The 19,215-nt window shown below is 42.9% G+C and overlaps 1 protein-coding gene across 35 annotated transcripts in view; it reads left to right on the plus strand.

Moving 5' to 3' along the window:
* Positions 1 to 5,557, plus strand: part of ZNF655 (zinc finger protein 655) — an 18,359-nt gene extending 12,802 nt beyond the window's left edge. For 15 of the 35 annotated variants that reach the window (XR_010158609.1, XR_010158608.1, XR_010158610.1 and 12 more), the window contains 2 exons: positions 810 to 914; positions 1,367 to 5,557. Coding sequence is in view for 18 of the 35 variants with exons in the window: in XM_063814756.1 (XP_063670826.1) it covers positions 810 to 914; positions 1,367 to 2,706 (1,445 nt within the window). In the remaining 17 variants the exon portion in view is untranslated. Of the gene's footprint in view, positions 1 to 381; positions 502 to 809; positions 915 to 1,366 lie in introns of those variants that run through there. The other 20 variants (XR_010158612.1, XM_063814759.1, XM_009453713.5 and 17 more) reach the window with 7 other exon arrangements.
* Positions 5,558 to 19,215: the final 13,658 nt, after the last annotated feature.

Genomic DNA, 19,215 nt, shown 5'->3' on the forward strand with positions numbered 1-19,215 from the left:
TGGAAGCAGACTGCCTGTTGCTTTAGCTTTAAAAGAGATTTATATCCAAGCATTGCATTATGCAAGCCATAGAAAGACTGTTTTATGTGAAGATGCACTGATTGCACTTCCCTCTCTATATTTTATTGTAGTTAGTTGTTTAGAGCTGTCTCTGTGTAGAGTGTGAGGTCCTCGAGGGAAGGGACCTTCTTGGCCTCTTATCCCCTGCATACTTTGCATAGAGGAGGCACTTCATAAATGTTTATTGAATAAATGCTACACTCCTAATGGGTAAGAATGTGTCATATTACTCTTTGTTTTCTTATGTGTACTGAAACAAATTGTTTCTTGAGATTGGTCCTTAGAATATTTATTCAGTTTTCACTGATTCTCTTGCTACAGGTTAGCTAACCATGCAGCAGGTGCTTGAGTTTCACCTTTCTCCAGTCCAGCAGAATTATATTTTGATGACCTCCATTTTGATACTTGTAGACCAGATCTAATCCGAAGATTAATCTTTAGGTAACAGATGGAGAGTGATAATGATAACTTCTGTGAAGACAAACCCATGCACACATTCTGTTGTCTGAATAATATTTAAATGAATCCTTCTGCTCCCAAGTCATCAACTTGCCCCTTAACACACATCCCTCTAGAGCACAAATCTGAGCTCCTTGTAGATCTTTGCCCTCTTCACTCTCCAGACCTTCCTAATTAATGTCTTCTCAGAATCGACCTTCTGTCTCTCTTAATCATTAGTTAAAAGAAAAAGTGGCAGATGTAGGACCTGGGGATACATTGCCACATCCCATTTCCTTCTCTATGAGCAGGATTTCCAATTTCCAAGCCTGATGGGATCTCCCAGCTGGAACAGGATCTACAGGTCTTTGATCTGGAAACTAAGACTAGAGAAGTCTTAAGAGATAACTGCTCAGGTGAGTAAGGCAGAATCAGATAGAATTAGTAGGGAAGTAAAGTTCAATTGTTGAGCCAAGTTGTAGCTGCTTTGGCACTCAGAATGAAGAGCTCTGTGTGTGTCCTAGCATGGAGAGTTCCCTCCTTTTCCCTTCAGTTAGGTTGACCCTTCCCATTTGTTTAGTATCCGTGCACATGTCGTACTAGACCCCAATCAAGTTGCTTATCTAAAATTCTTTCAGCTGTTTCCCTATTATTTCCTTACTCTGCTGAACATGTCCGCTGTTTTACCTCACTGCTCCTGTTTATGCCCTTAACTTCTGCTGCTGAGATTTTGTGCCTGTTTTTCAGAGTAAATAAACTTTTCTTGTCCTTGTAGATACTACATTGTTTAGTTTTCTCATCTGAGTTTTCTTTTCCTAAGCACAGGGTACAGATTACATTTGCATTTTCTATTTATATATTGTATCAGATGGAGAGACCAGAGAAGAGAACAAGCTGTTGATTCCTAAGCAGAAAATTTCGGAAGAAGTGCATTCATACAAAGTGAGAGTAGGAAGACTCAAACACGATATTACCCAAGTTCCTGAGACTAGAGAAGTGTATAAGTCTGAGGACAGATTAGAAAGACTTCAGGAAATTCTAAGGAAATTTCTGTACCTGGAGAGAGAGTTTAGGCAAATAACAATCAGCAAGGAAACCTTCACCAGTGAGAAGAACAATGAATGTCATGAACCCGAAAAAAGCTTCAGTCTGGACTCTACTATTGATGCAGATCAGAGAGTTCTTAGAATACAGAATACCGATGACAATGATAAGTATGACATGAGCTTCAACCAGAATTCAGCCTCTGGTAAACATGAACACTTAAATCTAACAGAGGATTTTCAGAGTAGTGAATGTAAGGAAAGCTTAATGGATCTCTCCCACCTTAATAAATGGGAGAGCATCCCTAACACTGAGAAATCCTATAAATGTGATGTATGTGGGAAAATTTTCCATCAGAGCTCAGCCCTTACTAGACATCAGAGAATCCATACTAGAGAGAAGCCCTACAAATGTAAAGAATGTGAAAAGTCTTTCAGTCAGAGCTCAAGTCTTAGTCGACATAAAAGAATACACACTAGAGAAAAACCTTACAAATGTGAAGCATCTGATAAATCCTGTGAAGCGTCTGATAAATCCTGTAGTCCAAGCTCAGGCATAATTCAGCATAAGAAAATTCACACCAGAGCCAAATCTTACAAATGTAGCAGTTGTGAAAGAGTCTTCAGTCGTAGTGTCCACCTTACTCAACATCAAAAAATTCACAAAGAGATGCCCTGTAAGTGTACTGTATGTGGCAGTGACTTCTGCCATACTTCATACCTACTTGAACATCAGAGGGTCCATCATGAAGAGAAAGCCTATGAGTATGATGAATATGGGTTGGCCTATATTAAACAACAAGGAATTCATTTCAGAGAAAAGCCCTATACGTGTAGTGAATGTGGAAAAGACTTCAGATTGAATTCACATCTTATTCAGCATCAAAGAATTCACACAGGAGAGAAAGCACATGAATGTAATGAATGTGGAAAAGCTTTCAGTCAAACCTCATGCCTTATTCAGCATCACAAAATGCATAGGAAAGAGAAATCATATGAATGTAATGAGTATGAGGGCAGTTTCAGTCATAGCTCAGATCTTATCCTGCAACAAGAAGTCCTCACCAGACAGAAAGCCTTTGATTGTGATGTATGGGAAAAGAACTCCAGTCAGAGAGCTCATCTAGTTCAACATCAGAGTATTCATACCAAAGAGAACTCATGAATGTAATGAAGATGGGAAGATATTTATCAAATTCAGGCTTCATTCAGCATCTGAGAGTTCACACCAGGGAGAAATCATGTATGTACTGCATGTGGTAAAGCCTTCAGTCATAGCTCAGCCATTGCTCAGCATCAGATAATTCACACCAGAGAGAAACCCTCTGAATGTGACGAATGAAGAAAAGGTATTAGTGTTAAACTCTTAATCGACTCCTGCAAATCTATACCAGTGAGAAATCTTATAAATGTATTGAATGTGGCAAATTTTTCATGCTATTAGTATTTTCATACCTTAGTCACATTTGGAGAATTCACATGGGAATAAAATTCCATTGCTGCAATGAATGTGAAAAAGCCATCAGTCAAAGAAACTACCTTGTTTAGTATCAAATTCACGCCATGCAAAAAGATTATAAATGTAATAAGCGTGTATGTGTGTGAGGAGATTCAGTCATAACCCAACGCTCATTCAACATCAAAGAATTTATACCTAAGAGAACTTATTTGGGTGTAGTAAATGGCAGATCTTTCAATAGGAGTTTAACTAGTCTTTGTCATATCAGAATATCCATAGTAGACAAGAATTTGATGTAACGCAAATGGAAAAACTCGACACCACATTTCAGGCTTTACCCAACATCGAAATAATGGAGAGAAAATTGTTGATTATTTGTTTATGAAATTGTTAATACATAGTCCCAATCTTTTTCATTGCACAAAAATCTAGGGTTGACTTGGTAAATGCAGTGACATTTTCTCATGGAGTTCCTTTATTTAATATGTATTCTAAGTAGGTACATTTATTTTTACTTTTTTATTATAATTTTGATATTAAAAAGAACAGAGATGGGGTCTTGCTTTGTTGCCCAGGCTGGTCTTGAACTCCTGGCCTCAAGCGATCCTCCCACCTGTCCTCCCAAAGTGCTGGGGTTACAGGCGTGTGTCACTGTGCTGGGCCTATTTTATTTATAGAACTCATTTAAGCTGTTTTTATTTTAATATGCCCTATAAACATTTTTATATTTTTTGAAATTGGTTCTTAGTGTTCACAACTTCCATAAGATACTGCTAATGCACCAGTATTAAAACACATCGACGTAAGTAGCTCATTTAGCTTTTTCTGCTGTTCTTGGCCCAAGTTCTTTCCAAAACCAACTCTTAGGCCTGCTCTTTACTAGGGATCTTATGTCGTATTGCTTTACAGCCACAACACTTGGATTCCTGTTGATTAACTTCTCCATTCTCTTAAGCACCTTTAGAAGATTTAGAAGTTTCCTAGTTTTAAGTGTTTCACCAGCAAGTATTCCATACCTACTTGATGTTGCTGGTCTGGTGTCTTATTTCCTAAAGTGAAGCATCTTTTTTTAAAAAAGAATTTGATTGAAAATATATCCAGTCCAATATAAGTATGAAGGATTCTCTCTCCTGAGATTGTAGCAGGCAGCCAAACATTTTCAAATGATGCCCAAGGTTTTAGCTGTCTTGTGTGCATCCACAGTCTGCTAAGAAGACAGATGATAAGGACATCAGGGAGCCAACAAGACTCCTAATAGCCTCACTACATTCATCCAGTGCCTATTCTGCATGCCTAAGCTTAGAGTTCTTTTATATACCTCTAAGGCCAGCAAAATGCTCAGGTCTGCTCTTGGTAGGGTAAACATAAAGAAGATACACAGGCCGGGCGTGGTGGCTCACACCTGTAATCCCAGCACTTTGGGAGGCTGAGGCGGATGGATCACGAGGTCAGGCAATCGAGACCATCCTGGCCAACATGGTGAAACCCCGTCTCTACTAAAAATACAAAAATTAGCCGGGTGTGGTGGCACGCGCCTGTAATCCCAGCTACTCAGGAGGCTGAGGCAGGAGAACTGCTTGAACCTGGGAGGCGGAGGTTGCAGTGAGCCGAGATTGCACCACTGCACTCCAGCCTGGGCGACAGAGCAGGACTCTCAAAAAAAAAAACAAAAACAACCATACACACACACACACAAATCAGCATCATAAGGGAATGTAGCCTTCCAACAGAGATGATGCTGTTCGTATGTTAATCTCAGAGACAGTATTTCAAGAGAGTGGCAGGTCTGTTCCTGGTAAAATTTTAACCATTAGGATTGCAGATAAATGTTTGAATTCTGCTCCTCCCTCATCAATCCAGGACAGTATTTAAAGTGTGAGGGCTTTGTGTATAGTTGTTTATCCATTACCACATTTTTGTATTTTAATAGTCTACAGGCTATATAAAAGAACATGGCTTTTTGGCTGATAAAAGTGATTACAGATGTTGGCTCAAGTTCAGGGCCACCATCATATACCTAACAAGAGTTCATGATTCTTTAGGTAATGTCAAAACATTTTGTATTTTTCCATCTTAAGCTTTATAACATTTTGTGAGTAAGACAAATGTTATTTAAAATTCTTGTTGTCAGTCCAGCAATTGAGGCTTTCATAGTTCAGTGTTATAATACTCAGTAGGGACCCTTAACAAATATATAAAAATATATTGCTCACTCTATAATCCTCCTATGGCTAACCTCTAGGATAGTTCTGCCACTATATTTTACTTCTTTGCCATCAGCAAGAGTAGGATTTCATCAAGGCAAGGTAGGAATCTAAATGAAATTGATATATAAATGAATTGATCTAAATGTAAAAGCAAATGAAAAATGCATGTGTTTTTTCCTATCAAACATGTATACCCTTATGTATAGAGACCAGTAGTCACGTATGGTGACTGAAACAGGATTATGTAATCCCTAAAAAGCAGAATATGTAAAAATCACATGTATGCGTTTGGTTTAGGAATGTGCTTTTGTACTTCCACTTGAATAAAGGTGTGTTTGGTATTCTGAGAATTTGTTTCAAACAAAATCTGAAGGTCTCAGACAGAAGCGTTTGGGAATGTTGGAATCACATCTCTGGCTGCAACTCCTTTCCTCCCTGGAACTTGCTTCACAGCAAGAATGGGTCACTTTCCTTTGCATTGATACAAAGCTTGCTTTTCCACAGACCTCTGGAACAAAAGCTGAATGTTTGGGACTTAAAGGGGATTTGATTGGGAAGTTGTTGGTATATAAAATAAGACTAAATAGTTCGAGGTTTCAGTAGAACTAGGAATAACTTTTTGTTTGTTTGTTTGTTTGTTTTTTGAGACAGAGTCTCGTTCTGTCACCCAGGCTGGAGTGCAGTAGCGTGATCTCGGCTCACTGCAACCTCTGCCTCCTGGGTTCAAACGATTGTCTTGTGTCAGCCTCCCAAGTAGCTGGGATTACAGGCACCTGCCACCTTGCCTGGCTGATTTCTGTATTTTTAGTAGAGACCGGGTTTCACTGTGTTGGCCAGGCTGGTCTCAAACTCCTGACCTCAGGTGATCTGCCTGCCTCAGCCTCCCAAAGTGCTGGGATTACAGGTGTGAGCCGCTGTGCCCAGCCATATTTTTTAAATAAGTAAAACACTTTAAAAAAGGCAGACTCAAAATAGTCCTTTAGGGCAATCCTTTAAGCAGATATTTAATTGGCCTGATACATGAGTTTGTGTTCTGAGTCATTTTGGTCTTGAAAGGGGAGAGAAGAGAAATACGATAGTAGAGGGCACTTTTATCCTCTGTCTTTCCACCTACCTACACACACGTATGTTTGTACATATCTAAACTTTATTCTCAATTCTGCAAAGCAGCTAGCTTCATTTTACAAAGGAATATTTTAGTAAACATACCCCAGGCCAGGTGCAGTGGCTCACACCTGTAATCTCAACACTTTGGGAGGCTGAGGCGGGCAGATCACTTGAGGTCAGGAGTTGGAGACCAGCCTGGCCAACGTGGCGAAACCCAGTCTCTACTTAAAATAGAAAAATTAGCCAGGCATGGTGTTGCGTGCCTATAACTCCAGCTACCCGGGAGGCTGAGGCACAACAATAGCTTGAGCCTGGGAGGCAGAGGTTGCAATGAGCCAAGATTGTGCCACTGCACTCCAGAGTGAGACTCTGTCTCAAGAAAACACAAAAAAACAAAAAACAACAATATACCCCAAAGTGATGTTGGTATTACACAGATCTCAAAACCCAGAGAAGTTTGATAGCTCTTCATTCCCTAGTACATCGCTGATGACTCACTGTCATTAGTTTGCAACTGATCTCAAGTGCTCCGAGAGCTCTCTGGGATACTAGGAGAGAATATCCTGAGATTTTTTTAGGGAGCTAGTCAAACCCCTGCTCTGAAACAGGGTTGGACAGTTTTGACAATGGCAGGTCACAGGTCAAAGCTCTCAAATTTCATATCTCCTGTCAAGATACCGCTGCTGCCATCACCAGATTTGCATTTCCATTACACCGTGACCAAATTTACTCTTAATATTTTTCTGATAACCAGAACTTGCTGGTGGGCATGTATCCTTGCTAAGAGTCACTATCACCTCTGGTTATAGCAGTGGAGCAAAGTGGTAATGGGAAAATTCCTAGGTTTTTGGCCTGAGCAAAAGGGTGGATAGAAGTAGATGACAGGTGGGGAACACGGGGAGAGGGGCACGGAGAGTTTTAGCAAAAGATCTAGCATGTCAAAGCCTGCATGTGAAAGTATGGCACTTTCCAGGTAATAAGTGAGGTATGGAGAAATGCTTCACTGTAGGATGTAGTATGTGGGCAACTGAGGAGGTTGAAGAACCAAGTTCAAAGGAGGCCCCTAGGGATTAGAGAACCAAGCACTATAGGATTCCCACATCTAAAAATGTTGCCTTCATTCATCCATTCATTCAGTAAACATTTAGCAGTGTAGGACTGGCATTGTTTCAGGAGGGATGCCCTGGATTTGGAGATCTTAACATGTAACTAGAGAAAACATTGGCATCCTGGGCTGTGGTGGGAACTAGCACCCAAAAGGTAACTCTGCTGGAGTCAGCAAACTGACATCTGTCCTTTTTCTAACATTTGTATCATATGAAACCACTTTTTTATTTCTTTTTCAAACAGAATCTTGCTCTCTCGCCCAGGGTGGAGTGCAGTGATGCGATCTTGGCTCAGTGCAACCTCTGCCTCCCAGGTTTAAGTATTTCCTGCCTCAGCCTCCTGAGTAGCTGGGACTACAGGCACCTGCCATCACACCTGGCTAATTTTTGTATTTTTTGTAGAGACGGAGTTTCACCATGTTGGCCAGGCTTGTCTCAAACTTCTGACCTCAGGTAATCCACCCGCGTCAGCCTCCCAAAGTGCTGGGATTACAGGTGTGAGGGAATCACATTTTATATTCCCTTCAAAATACAAGTGTGTGAAGGAACCGGTGTTTTAATCCAAGAGTGTAAGAACGATTTCAAACAAATGGCACCCTTTACAAATAAAGAAACTACATACATTTAAAGCTTTATTTTGTGGACACTTCCTATTTACTCTCTTTGTTTTTAGAAAACTGTTAGCTATGGCTGGGTGTGGTGGCCCACGCCTGTAATCCCAGCACTTTGGGAGGCCGAAGCGGGTGGATCACAAGGTCAGGAGTTCAAGACCAGCCTGGCCAACATGGTGAAACCCCGTCTCTACTAAAAATACAAAATTAGCCAGGCGTGGTGGTGCTGTAATCCCAGCTACTCTGGAGGCTGAAGCAGGAGAATCGCTTAGAACCTGGGAAGCAGAGGTTGCAGTGAGTCGAGATTGCGCCACTGCACTCCAGCCTGGGCGACAGAGCGAGACTCTTGTCTTTAAAAAAACAACAACAACAAAAAACAAAAAACGGTTAGCCTCTTGTATGTGTATTTTATTTATGTTTATACATTTACAACCTGGGCATAATAAAAGCATTTGTTTTGTCTTTTCCCCATTTGCTCATATTACAATGACACAGTCTTCCTCCATTGTCCTTTGTGGGTGCAGTTAGATGCCCTCGCTCTGGTATGAGCAGGCCAGGGTTCAAATGCTGCCTTTGTTACATACCAAGTGCAGCTCTGGCATTTAGGATGGTAAAAAACAAAACCACCACCTGCACAGGACCGTTGTGAGGATTAATGAGATAGTGTCAGTTTAAGTGCTCCATAACTGGTAGTTGCTGTTTCTGAGTTTATCAGGAAACCCCTTATCACGAACAATTTGTCTCCTTAATCTTTTTTCTTCCTTTTCTGCTTCAATACATCTCATGCCTCTGGCAAACCCATACTCCTGGCCGGCTAGGTGGCTGGCTCTTGGCCCCTTCTCTAAGACTTTTCTTGCCCGTTCCCCCTGCCTATTTATAGGTGGTGCAAAAGTAATTGCGGTTTTGCCATTTAAAAAATTGCAAAACAGCAATTACTTTTGCACCAACCTAATACACGCTCCAGGCCAAGCTGGGAGGTGTTGGGGTGCACACAGGGAGAGGACAGGCTGGCCTGTGGGTGAAGAGCGCGGGCCCCGCAGGGTCAACCCGGCCAGTGGTCACGAAAGGAGGTGGAGTGGGGGGAGGCGACATAGGGCAGGAAGAGGGGAGGACAAACGGGGTTCACATGGGGACCGTGGCGATGACACGGAAGGGACAGCCAGTTAGAGTCTAGGCCCACTTAGGCGATGAAGGGCAGGTGAAGAAATCCCGTTCCATCTTCCTGCAGTCCTCCCTTGGGGAGTCCACATCCTATCCTTCTCTGGACCGGGGCGGCTCCTGGAGGGACCGCGATCGAAATGAGGCCTCCGAGCCGCCCAGAGACTCCGAAGTGCGCGCGGCGGACCACGCGGTTTCCATGCGCCCCCTAGGGTGGGTGGGCTAGCTGTGCGCCCCAGTGCGGAGAACGGAGGAGGGGTCGGCCCCGTAGCGGCTGGAAACGCAGTTGGCGGCGGGGCCCAGCTTGCGGGGCTTCTGGTCGCAGGGGCGGGGCCCGCCGCCGGTTTCTAAGGGCCTGGCAGAGTTCCTGCAGTCACCATCAGGGGTCTTAGCTTTCGTCCATCCCCTCCTGGAAAAAGAACGCAGCTTCTAACGCCTTCTCGGTTGGGCACCCTTCTTGGGAAAGCTCCGCCTACCATTGCCCTTGTACCTGCCCTCTCTCTCCCTTTCCTGAAGTGACTGCCCGTCTCTAGCATCGTGTTGTGAATGTGTCGAGATTTTGGCGCTGCAGCAGCATCGGAGATTGGATCCAGCCCACGGAGAGGTCCCCAGACTCCATTTGTCCGCCCCAGGGCAGGGGCCTCGGAAGAGCAAGGGGGAGGAGCTAATCTAGCCGGCTGATCTTTGTGGCTTAGACAAAATTTAGAGTTTATTTGTCCCTCCGACCATGCTCTCAGATCAGATGGACAAGATTAGCCTTACACTTAGAAGCGTTGTGGTGCAAGACTAGTGACTTTTTTTTTTCCTTCCTTCCTTCCTTCTTTCCTTCTGTCCTCCCTCCCTCCCTCCTTCCCTCTCTTCCTTCCCTTTCTCCACCCCCCACCTTTTTTTTTTTTGAGACAGGGTCTCACTCTGTTGCTCAGGCTGGAGTGCAATGGCATGATCATAACTCACTGCAGCCTCGACCTCATGGGCTCAGGTGATCCTCTCACCTCAGCCTCCCAAGTAGCTGGGACTACAGGCCCACACAACCACGCCCGGCTTTATTTATTTATTTATTTATTTATTTATTTATTTATTTCTAGAGACAGGGTCTCACTATGTTGCCCGGGCTGGTCTTGAACTCCTGATATTAAGCTATCCTCTCCCCTTGGCCTACCAAGATGCTAGGATTACAGGTGTGAGCCACTGTGTCTGGCCATGACATTTTGTTTTTTTCTTCTTTGTAACCTCAAGCTGTAGCCCATGTCAGTAAAGCCTGTTTCCTCTCTCGCTGTGTGGAACAAATCTGCAGCAGTGCTGTCTAGCTCTATTGTGAGGATCTGTTATACCAGCACCTGTTAACTTGCTTGGCATTTGGAGAAGCTAGGTAAATGTGTGAATGAATAAATGCACGAACCCAGCCAAGTATGTCCCATGAGCCAAGTACAAGAAGAGTGGACTCTTGTCCTACTCACACTCTCCTTCATCGTTAGGAAAGTGGCATTTTTCTACCCAAGGCATAAACTCTGAGAGTGGATACAATGGACAGGTCAGCCACCTGTTAAGAGAAATGGAAGTTAAAAGATTCATAACATTTTGATTTCAGTCTGCTGTCCCACCATTATCAGGTGTATGGCCATTTAAAGAAAATGAAGTTGGGGCCAGTCACGGTGGCTCACGGCTGTGATCCCAGCACTTTGGGAGGTTGAGGCATGCAGATCACTTGAGGTCGGGAGTTTGAGACCAGCCTGGCCAATATGGTGAAACCCTGTCTCTACTAAAAATGAAAAACAAATTAGCCGGGTCTGGTGGTGTGTGCATGTGGTCCCAGCTACTCGGAGAGGCTGAGGTGGGACAGTTGCTTGAACCTGGGAGGTGGAGGTTGCAGTGAGCTGAAATTGTGCCACAGCATTCCAGCCTGGGCGACACAGTTAGACTCCATTTCCCGCCCCTCTGCCCCACAAAAAAAAAGTACACCGATATGATAGGGGAGTGTACTCCCTCTGCGATATTGCGAATAATATTGTCGTCTCCCTTTCTGGATATTAGGAGCAATATCAGAAGGAGGATACCCTGCAATATTGGAAGTAATATCATCCTCTACCACCCTGGATGTGTGTACATCTTTTGCAAAATTGGGAGTAATATTGTCTCCCCCCCCAATATTAAAAACAATATCACAGGGTGGGTGTACACCCTGTGATATTGGGGTTAATATCATCCTCTCTTTCCCTGATATTAACCACAATGTCAAAGTAGGGGTGTACACCCCCTGCGCTATTGGGAGTAATGTCATCCTTTCTCCCCCTGGATATTAGGAAATGTCTCAAGTGAGGTTTATACCCCCTGCAATATTGGGAATAATATCATCCTCTTCCCCCTGGATATTAGAAACAATATCACGGGGGGCGAGGTGTACATTCTCTGTGATATTGGGCATAGTATCATCTTCTCCCATCCTTAATATTAGGAATAGTATCACGGGGGGGTGTACACCCCCTGCGATATTGGAAGTAATATCATCCTCTCCTACCCTGGACATTAGTTATAATATCACAGTGCGGGTGTACACCCCCTGCGATATTGGGAGTAATATCATCCTCTTTTTTCCTGGATAGTAAGAACAATATCACAGTGGGGGCGTACAACCCCTGTGATAATGGAAGTAATATTGTCCTCTCTTCTCCTGGATATTAGGAACAAAATCACATGGGGGTTGTACACCCTCTCCAATATTGGGAGTAACATCATCCTCTCCTACCATAATTATTAGGAACAATATCACAGGGGTGGTGTACACCTTCTGCGATATTGGGAGTAACATCATCCTCTCCTACCATAATTATTAGGGACAATATCACAGGGGTGGTGTACACCTTCTGCGATATTGGGAGTAATATCATCCTTTCCCCATCTGGATATTTGGAACAATATCATGGGGGAGGGTGTATACCCCTTGTGATATTGAGAGTAATATAATCCTCTCCCCACCTAAATATTAGAAACAATATCATGGGGTGGGGTGTACACCTCCTGCAATATTGCGAGTAATATCATCCTCTTTCCCCCTGCATATAAGGAACAATATCACGGGGTGGGGGGTACACCCCCTGCGATTTTGACAGTATTATCATCGCCTCCCCCCTTGGATATTAAAAACAATATCACAAGGGAAATATAACCTCCCTGGGATATTGGGAGTAATATCATCCTCTCCCCCCTAGATATTAGTAACAATGTCACAGGGGGCTACACGCCCCCTGCTATATTGACAGTAACATCATCGTCTCCCCTCTTAAATATTAGGAACAATATCACAGGGGAAGTATACACCCCTTGTGATATTAAGAGTAATATCATCCTCTCCTCCCTAAATATTAGGAACAATATCTCGAAGTGTACACCTCATGCGAAATTCTGAATAATATCAACCTCTCCGCCTCTTATTATTAGTAACAATATAACAGGGGGTGAACACCTTCTGCCATATTTGGAGTAATATCATCCTCTTCCCACCCTGGATATTAGGAACAATATCACAGGGTGTGATACACCCCCTGCGATATTGGGAGTAATATCATCCTCTCCCTTTCTGGGTATTAGAAATAATATCAGAGAGTGGGTGGTCACCCCCTCCGATATTGGGAGTAATATCCTCTCCCCTTCTGGATATTAAAAGCAATATCATAGTGAGGGTGTACACCCTCTGTGATATTGGGAATAATGTCATTCTCTCCACCTGTGGATATGACAAACAATATCACAGTGGGAGTGTACAGCCTTTGGGATATTGGGAATAATAACATCCTCTCCTACCCAGGATATTAGGAATAACATCAAAGGGGGGTGTACATGCCCTGCGATATTGGGTTTAATATCATCTTTTCCCTCCCTGGATATTAGAAACAATATCACAGGGGAGGTGTACACCTTCTGCGATATTGGAAGAAATATCATCCTCTCCCAACCTGGATATTAGGAACTGTATCACAGGGGAGGTATACACCCCCTGCGATATTGGGAGTAATATTTTCCTCTCCTCTCTGGATATTAGGAACAATATCACGGGGGTGTACACCCCCTTCAATATTGAAAGTAATATCCTCTTTTCCCCTGGAGATCAGGAACAATATCAATGGAGGGTGTACACCCTCTTCAATATTGGGGTAATATCATCCTCTCCTTCCCTTGATATTAAAAACAGTACCACAGGGATGTGTACAACCCCTGCGATTTTGAAAGTAATATCATCCTGTCCTCTTCTGGATATTAGGAAGACTATCACAGGGGTGTGTGTACACCCTCTGCGATATTGGGAGCAATATCATCCTCTCCCCCCTGGATATTATAAACAATATCACAGGGGTGGTGTACACCCCTGCAATATTGGGAGTATATCATCATTTCCCCCGCTCCCAGATATTAGGAACAATATCACGGTGGGGGGGTGTACACGCTCTGTGATATTGGGAGTAATATCATCCTCTCTCTTTCTGGATATTAGGAACAATATCACAGGGAGGGTGTACACCCCCTCGATATTGAGTAATATTTTCTCCCCCACTGGAAATTAGGAACAATATTACAGAGGGGGTGTACACCAACTGCGATATTGGTGGTAATATCCTCTACTTCCTGGATATTAGGAACAATCTCACTGGGGGTTGTACACCCCCTGCGATATTGGGAGTAATATCATCCTCTCCCCCTCTGGATACTAGGAACAATATCACATGGGGGGTGTACACTTCTCACACTATTGGGAGCAATATCATTTCCTCCCCCCCTACATATTAGAAACAATATCACAGGGGTGTTGTACACCTTCTGCGACATTGGGAGTAATAGCATCATCTTTCCCAGTGGATATTAAGAACAATATCACAGGCAAGGTGTACATTCCTTGAGATATTGGGAGTAATATCCTCTCCTAACCTGAGTATTATGAACAATATCACAGTGGGGGTGTACAACTTCTACGATATTGGGAGTAGTGTCATCCTCTCCACCCTTGTATATTAGGAAGAATATCACACTGGGGGTGTACACCCCCTGCGATATTGAGAATAATGTTATACTCTTCACTCCTGGGTATTAGGAAGGAAGAACACCTACAAAGGGGGTGGACACCCCCTGCGATATTGGGAGTAATGTCATCCTCTCCTTCTCTGGATATTATGAACAAAATCACAGAGTGTGTGTACACTTTCTTTGATATTGGGATTAATATCATTCTCTCTTCCACTGGATATTAGAGGTAATATCACATGGGGAATGTACACCCTGTGATACTGACAGTAATATAATTGTCTCCCCACCTGCAAATTATTAACAATATCACAAGTGGGGTGTACACCTTCTGTGATATGGGAAGTAATATCATCCTCTCTTTCCTGGATATTACGAACAATATCACAGGGGGGTGAACACTCCCTGCGGTATTGGGAATAATATCATCCTCTTTCCCACTGGATGCTAAGAACAGTATCACAGGGAGGTGTACAACCCCTGAGATATTAAGAGTAATATCATCCTCTTTTCTCCTGGATATTGAAAAAAATATCACACTGGGGTGTACAACCTTGCTATATTGAGATTAATATTGTCATCTCCCGCCCTGGATATTAGGAACAATATCACAAGGAGGGTTCACACCCCCTGCGATATTGGGAGTGATATCATCCTCTTCCCTACTGGATAGTAGGAACAATATCACGGGGGAGTGTACCGTCTTTTCGATATTGGAAGTCATATCATTCTCTTTCCCTCTGGACATTAGGAACAATATCACAGGGAAGGTATACTCCACCTGTGATATTGACAGTAATATTATTGTCTTCCCCATTGGATATTAGGAACAGTACCACAAGGGGTGTGTACACCTCCTGCGATATTGGGAATAATACCATTTTCTTCTCCTTTGATATTAGAAGCAATATCACAGTGGGTGTGTACACGCTTTGCCATATTGGGAGTAATATCATCCTATCCCCACTAAATATTAGGAACAATATCACAAAGGGGGTATACACCCCCTGCGATATTGGGAGTAATATAATCCTCTTCCCCCTGGATATTAGGAAAAATACCACAGGGTGTGTGTACTCCCCCAGTAATATCAACCTCTCCCCCACTGGATAATAGGAACAATATTACAGAGGGGGGGGTACACCCCCTGAGATATTGAAAGTAATATTATCCTCTCTTCCCTTGGATATTAGGAACAATATCACAGAAGGGGTTTACACCTCCTTTGATATTGGGATTAATATTCTCTCTTCCACTGGATATTAGGAAAAATATCACACGGGTGGTGTACACCTGCTATGATATTGACAGTAATATAATCATCTCCCCTTTTGGATATATTAATATAAAAAGGGGAATGTACACCCCCTGCGATATAGTGATATCATCCTCTCCCCTGTGGATACTAGAAACAATATCACAGGGGGATGTACACACCCTGTGATATTGGAAATAATATCTTCCTCTTCTTTTCTGGATATTAGGAAAAATATCACCGGGGGGTATACACCCCCTGCCCTATTTGGAGTAATATTGTCATCACCCACTTTGGATATTAGGAAGACTATTACAAGGAGGGTATACATCCCCTGCGATATTGAAAATAATATCATCCTCTCTCCCTCTGGATATTAGAAACAATATCACAGGGGTGGTGTACAACCCCTGCAACATTGGAAGTAACATCATCCACTTTCCCCATGGATATTAGGAACTATATTACAGGGTGGGTGTACACCTTCTCTGATATTGGGAGTAATATCATCCTCTCCCCCCCTTGATATTAGGAACAATATCTCACGGGGGTGTACACCCCCTATGCTATTGGGCGTAATATTGTCTCCCCTTCTGGATATTAAAAACAATGTTATAGCAGGGTGTACACCCCCTGCGATATTGACAGTAATATCTTCTACCCCCTTGGATATTAGGAACAATATCAAACCGGGGGTGTACACCCCCTGCGATATTGGGGGTACTATCATCCTCTTCCCACCTGGAAATTATGATCAATATCACAGGGAGGACGTACACCCCCTATGATATTTGGAGTAATATTATTCTCTCTCCAGCTGTATGTTAGAAACAATATCACAGAGGAGGTTTACACCCCCTTTGATATTGGGAGTAATATCATCCTCTCCCCTCCCGGATATTAGGAACTATATTACAGGGTTGTGTACACCCCCTGCGACATTGAAAGTAGTATCATTCTCTCCACTTCTGGATATTAAGAACAACATCACAGGGGGGTGTACACTCCCTGTGGTATTGGGATTAATATCATCCTCTTCCTCCGTGGATATTAGAAACAATATCACAAAGGGTTATTCCCCCCACCTGCGATATTGGTAATAATATCTTCTCCCCTCATGAATATTAGGAATAATATCACAGGGGGTGTGTACATCCCTTATGATATTCGGAGTAATATTATTATCTCCCCCTGCATATATTAGGAACAATATCACAAAGGGGGTGTAAACCCCTTGCAATATTGAGGATAATGTCATACTCCCTCTCTTGGATATTAGGAGCAATATCACACGGGGGGTGTACACCCCCTGCGATATTGGGAGTAATATCATCCTCTCTCCCCCTACATATAAGGAACAATATCACAGGGGGGATGTACACCCCCTTCGATATTGGGATTAATATCATCCTCTGTTCCACTGGATATTAGGAACAATATCACACGAGGGGTGTACACCCCCCTGAGATATTGACATTATATCGTCTCCCCCTGAATATTGTTAACAATATCACAAGGGGGATGTACACCCCTTGCTTTACAGGGAGTAATATCCTCCTCTCCACCCACGATATTAGGAGCAATATCATGGGGGGGTGGTGTTGTACATTTCCTGCGGTATTAGGAGTAATATTCTCTCCTCCCCTGGATATGAAGAACAATATCACAGGGGGGTGTACACCCCCTGCCATATTTGGAGTAATATCATCTTCTCCGTTCCTGGATATTAGGAACAATATCACAGCATGGGGAGTATACCCCATGCGATATTGGGAGTAATATTGTCGTCTCCCCTCCATTACATTAGGAGCAATATCACAAGGAGGGAATACACCCCCTGTAATAATGGGAGTAATAATATCCTCCACCCCCCCTGGCTATTAGGAACAATATCACAGGGGGGATGTACATCCCCTGCAATATTGGGAGTAATATCATCTTCTGCCCCTCTCGATATTAGAAACAAAATCATGGGGAGGGGGTGTACACCACCTATGATATTGGGAATAATATTATCCTCTCCCCCTGGATGTTAGGAACAATATCACAGAGGGGTGTACATCCCCTGCAATATTAAGAGTAACATCATCCTCTCTTCCACTGGGTATTAGTAACAATATGATAGTGGGGTGCGATATTGAGAGTAATATCATCCTCTCTCCCACTGGCTATTAGGAACAATATCGCAGGCGGGGTGTACAGTCCCTGCAATATTGGCAGTAATGTCATACTCTTTCCCCTAATATCAGCCTCTATTTCACTGGATATTAGGAACAATATCACAGGGCGGTGTACAACCCCTGTGATATTGGAAGCAATATCATCATCTCCCCATCTGGATATTAGGAAGAATATCACAGTGGGGGTGTATACCTCCTGCAATATTGGGAGTAATATCATCCTCTGCCCCCCTAGATACTAGGAAAAATATCACAGCGGGGGTGTACATCCCCCTGTGATATTTGGAGTAATATCATCCTCTCCAAATTTGAATATAAGGAACAATATCACAGTGGGGTGTACACACTGTGAGTTGTTGGAAGTAATGTCATTCTCTCCTCCTGTGGATATTAGGAACAATATCACATGGGGGTTGTATACTCCCTGCGATATTGTGAGTAATATCATCCTGTCCCCTCTTGATATTAAAAACAATGTCACGGGGGTTGTACACATCCTGTGATATTGGGAGTAATATCTTCTCCCTCCCTGGATATTAGGAAGAATATTACCTCCCCTTTTGGATATTATGAATACTATCAGAGAGGGTGTACAGCACCTGCAATGTGAGGAGTAATATCACATCCTTCCTTGGATATTATGAATAATATAGCAGGGGATGCACACCCCCTGCGATGTGAAAAGTAATATCACCTCCCCCCTTGGATATTATGAATAATATCACAGAGGGTGAACAGCTTCTGCTATGTGAGGAGTAATATCACCTCCTTTGGATATTACGAATAATATCACATAGGTTGTACACCCCCTGCGATGTAAGGAGTAATGTCACCTTCCCCTTTTGATATTATAAATACTATCACAGAGGGTGTACACCCCCTGTGATGTAAGGAGTGATATCACCTCTCCCTTGGACATTACTCCTCATGTCACAGAAGGTGTACAGAGCCTGCATTGTGAGCAGTAATATGACTTCCGCCCTTTGATATTACAAATATTATTACAGAGGGTGTACAGTCCCTGCATAGTGAGGAGTAATATCACCTCCCCTTTTGGATATTACTAATATTATAACAGAGTGTGTACAGCCCCTGCGATGTGAGCAGTAATATCACCTCCCCCCTTGCATATTATGAATATTATCACAGAGGGTGTACAGCCCCTTTGATGTGAGGAGTAATCCCCAGTTGGATATTAAGTATATGATCCCAGAGGCTGTACAGCCCCTGTGATGTGAGGAGTAATATTACCTTTCCCCTTGGATATTACGAATATAATCACAGAGGGTGTACACACAGACTGTTTAAATATTGCAAGTAATGTCATCTCTCCCCTTGGATATTACGAATATAATCACAGAGGGTGTACAGCCCCTGTGATATGAGGAGTAATATCACCTCCTCCCTTGGATATTACAAATATTATCACAGGGGATGTATACTCAGGGTGTTTACAATATTACAAGTAATGTCATCTCTCCCCTTGGATATTACGAATAATATCACAGAGGGTGTACACACAGGATGTTTACAATATTAGGAGTAATATCTCTCCCCTTAAATATTACTAATAATATCACA

Source organism: Pan troglodytes, chromosome 6 (genome assembly GCF_028858775.2).
Source record: "Pan troglodytes isolate AG18354 chromosome 6, NHGRI_mPanTro3-v2.0_pri, whole genome shotgun sequence".
NCBI classification, from domain to species: Eukaryota; Metazoa; Chordata; class Mammalia; order Primates; family Hominidae; genus Pan; species Pan troglodytes.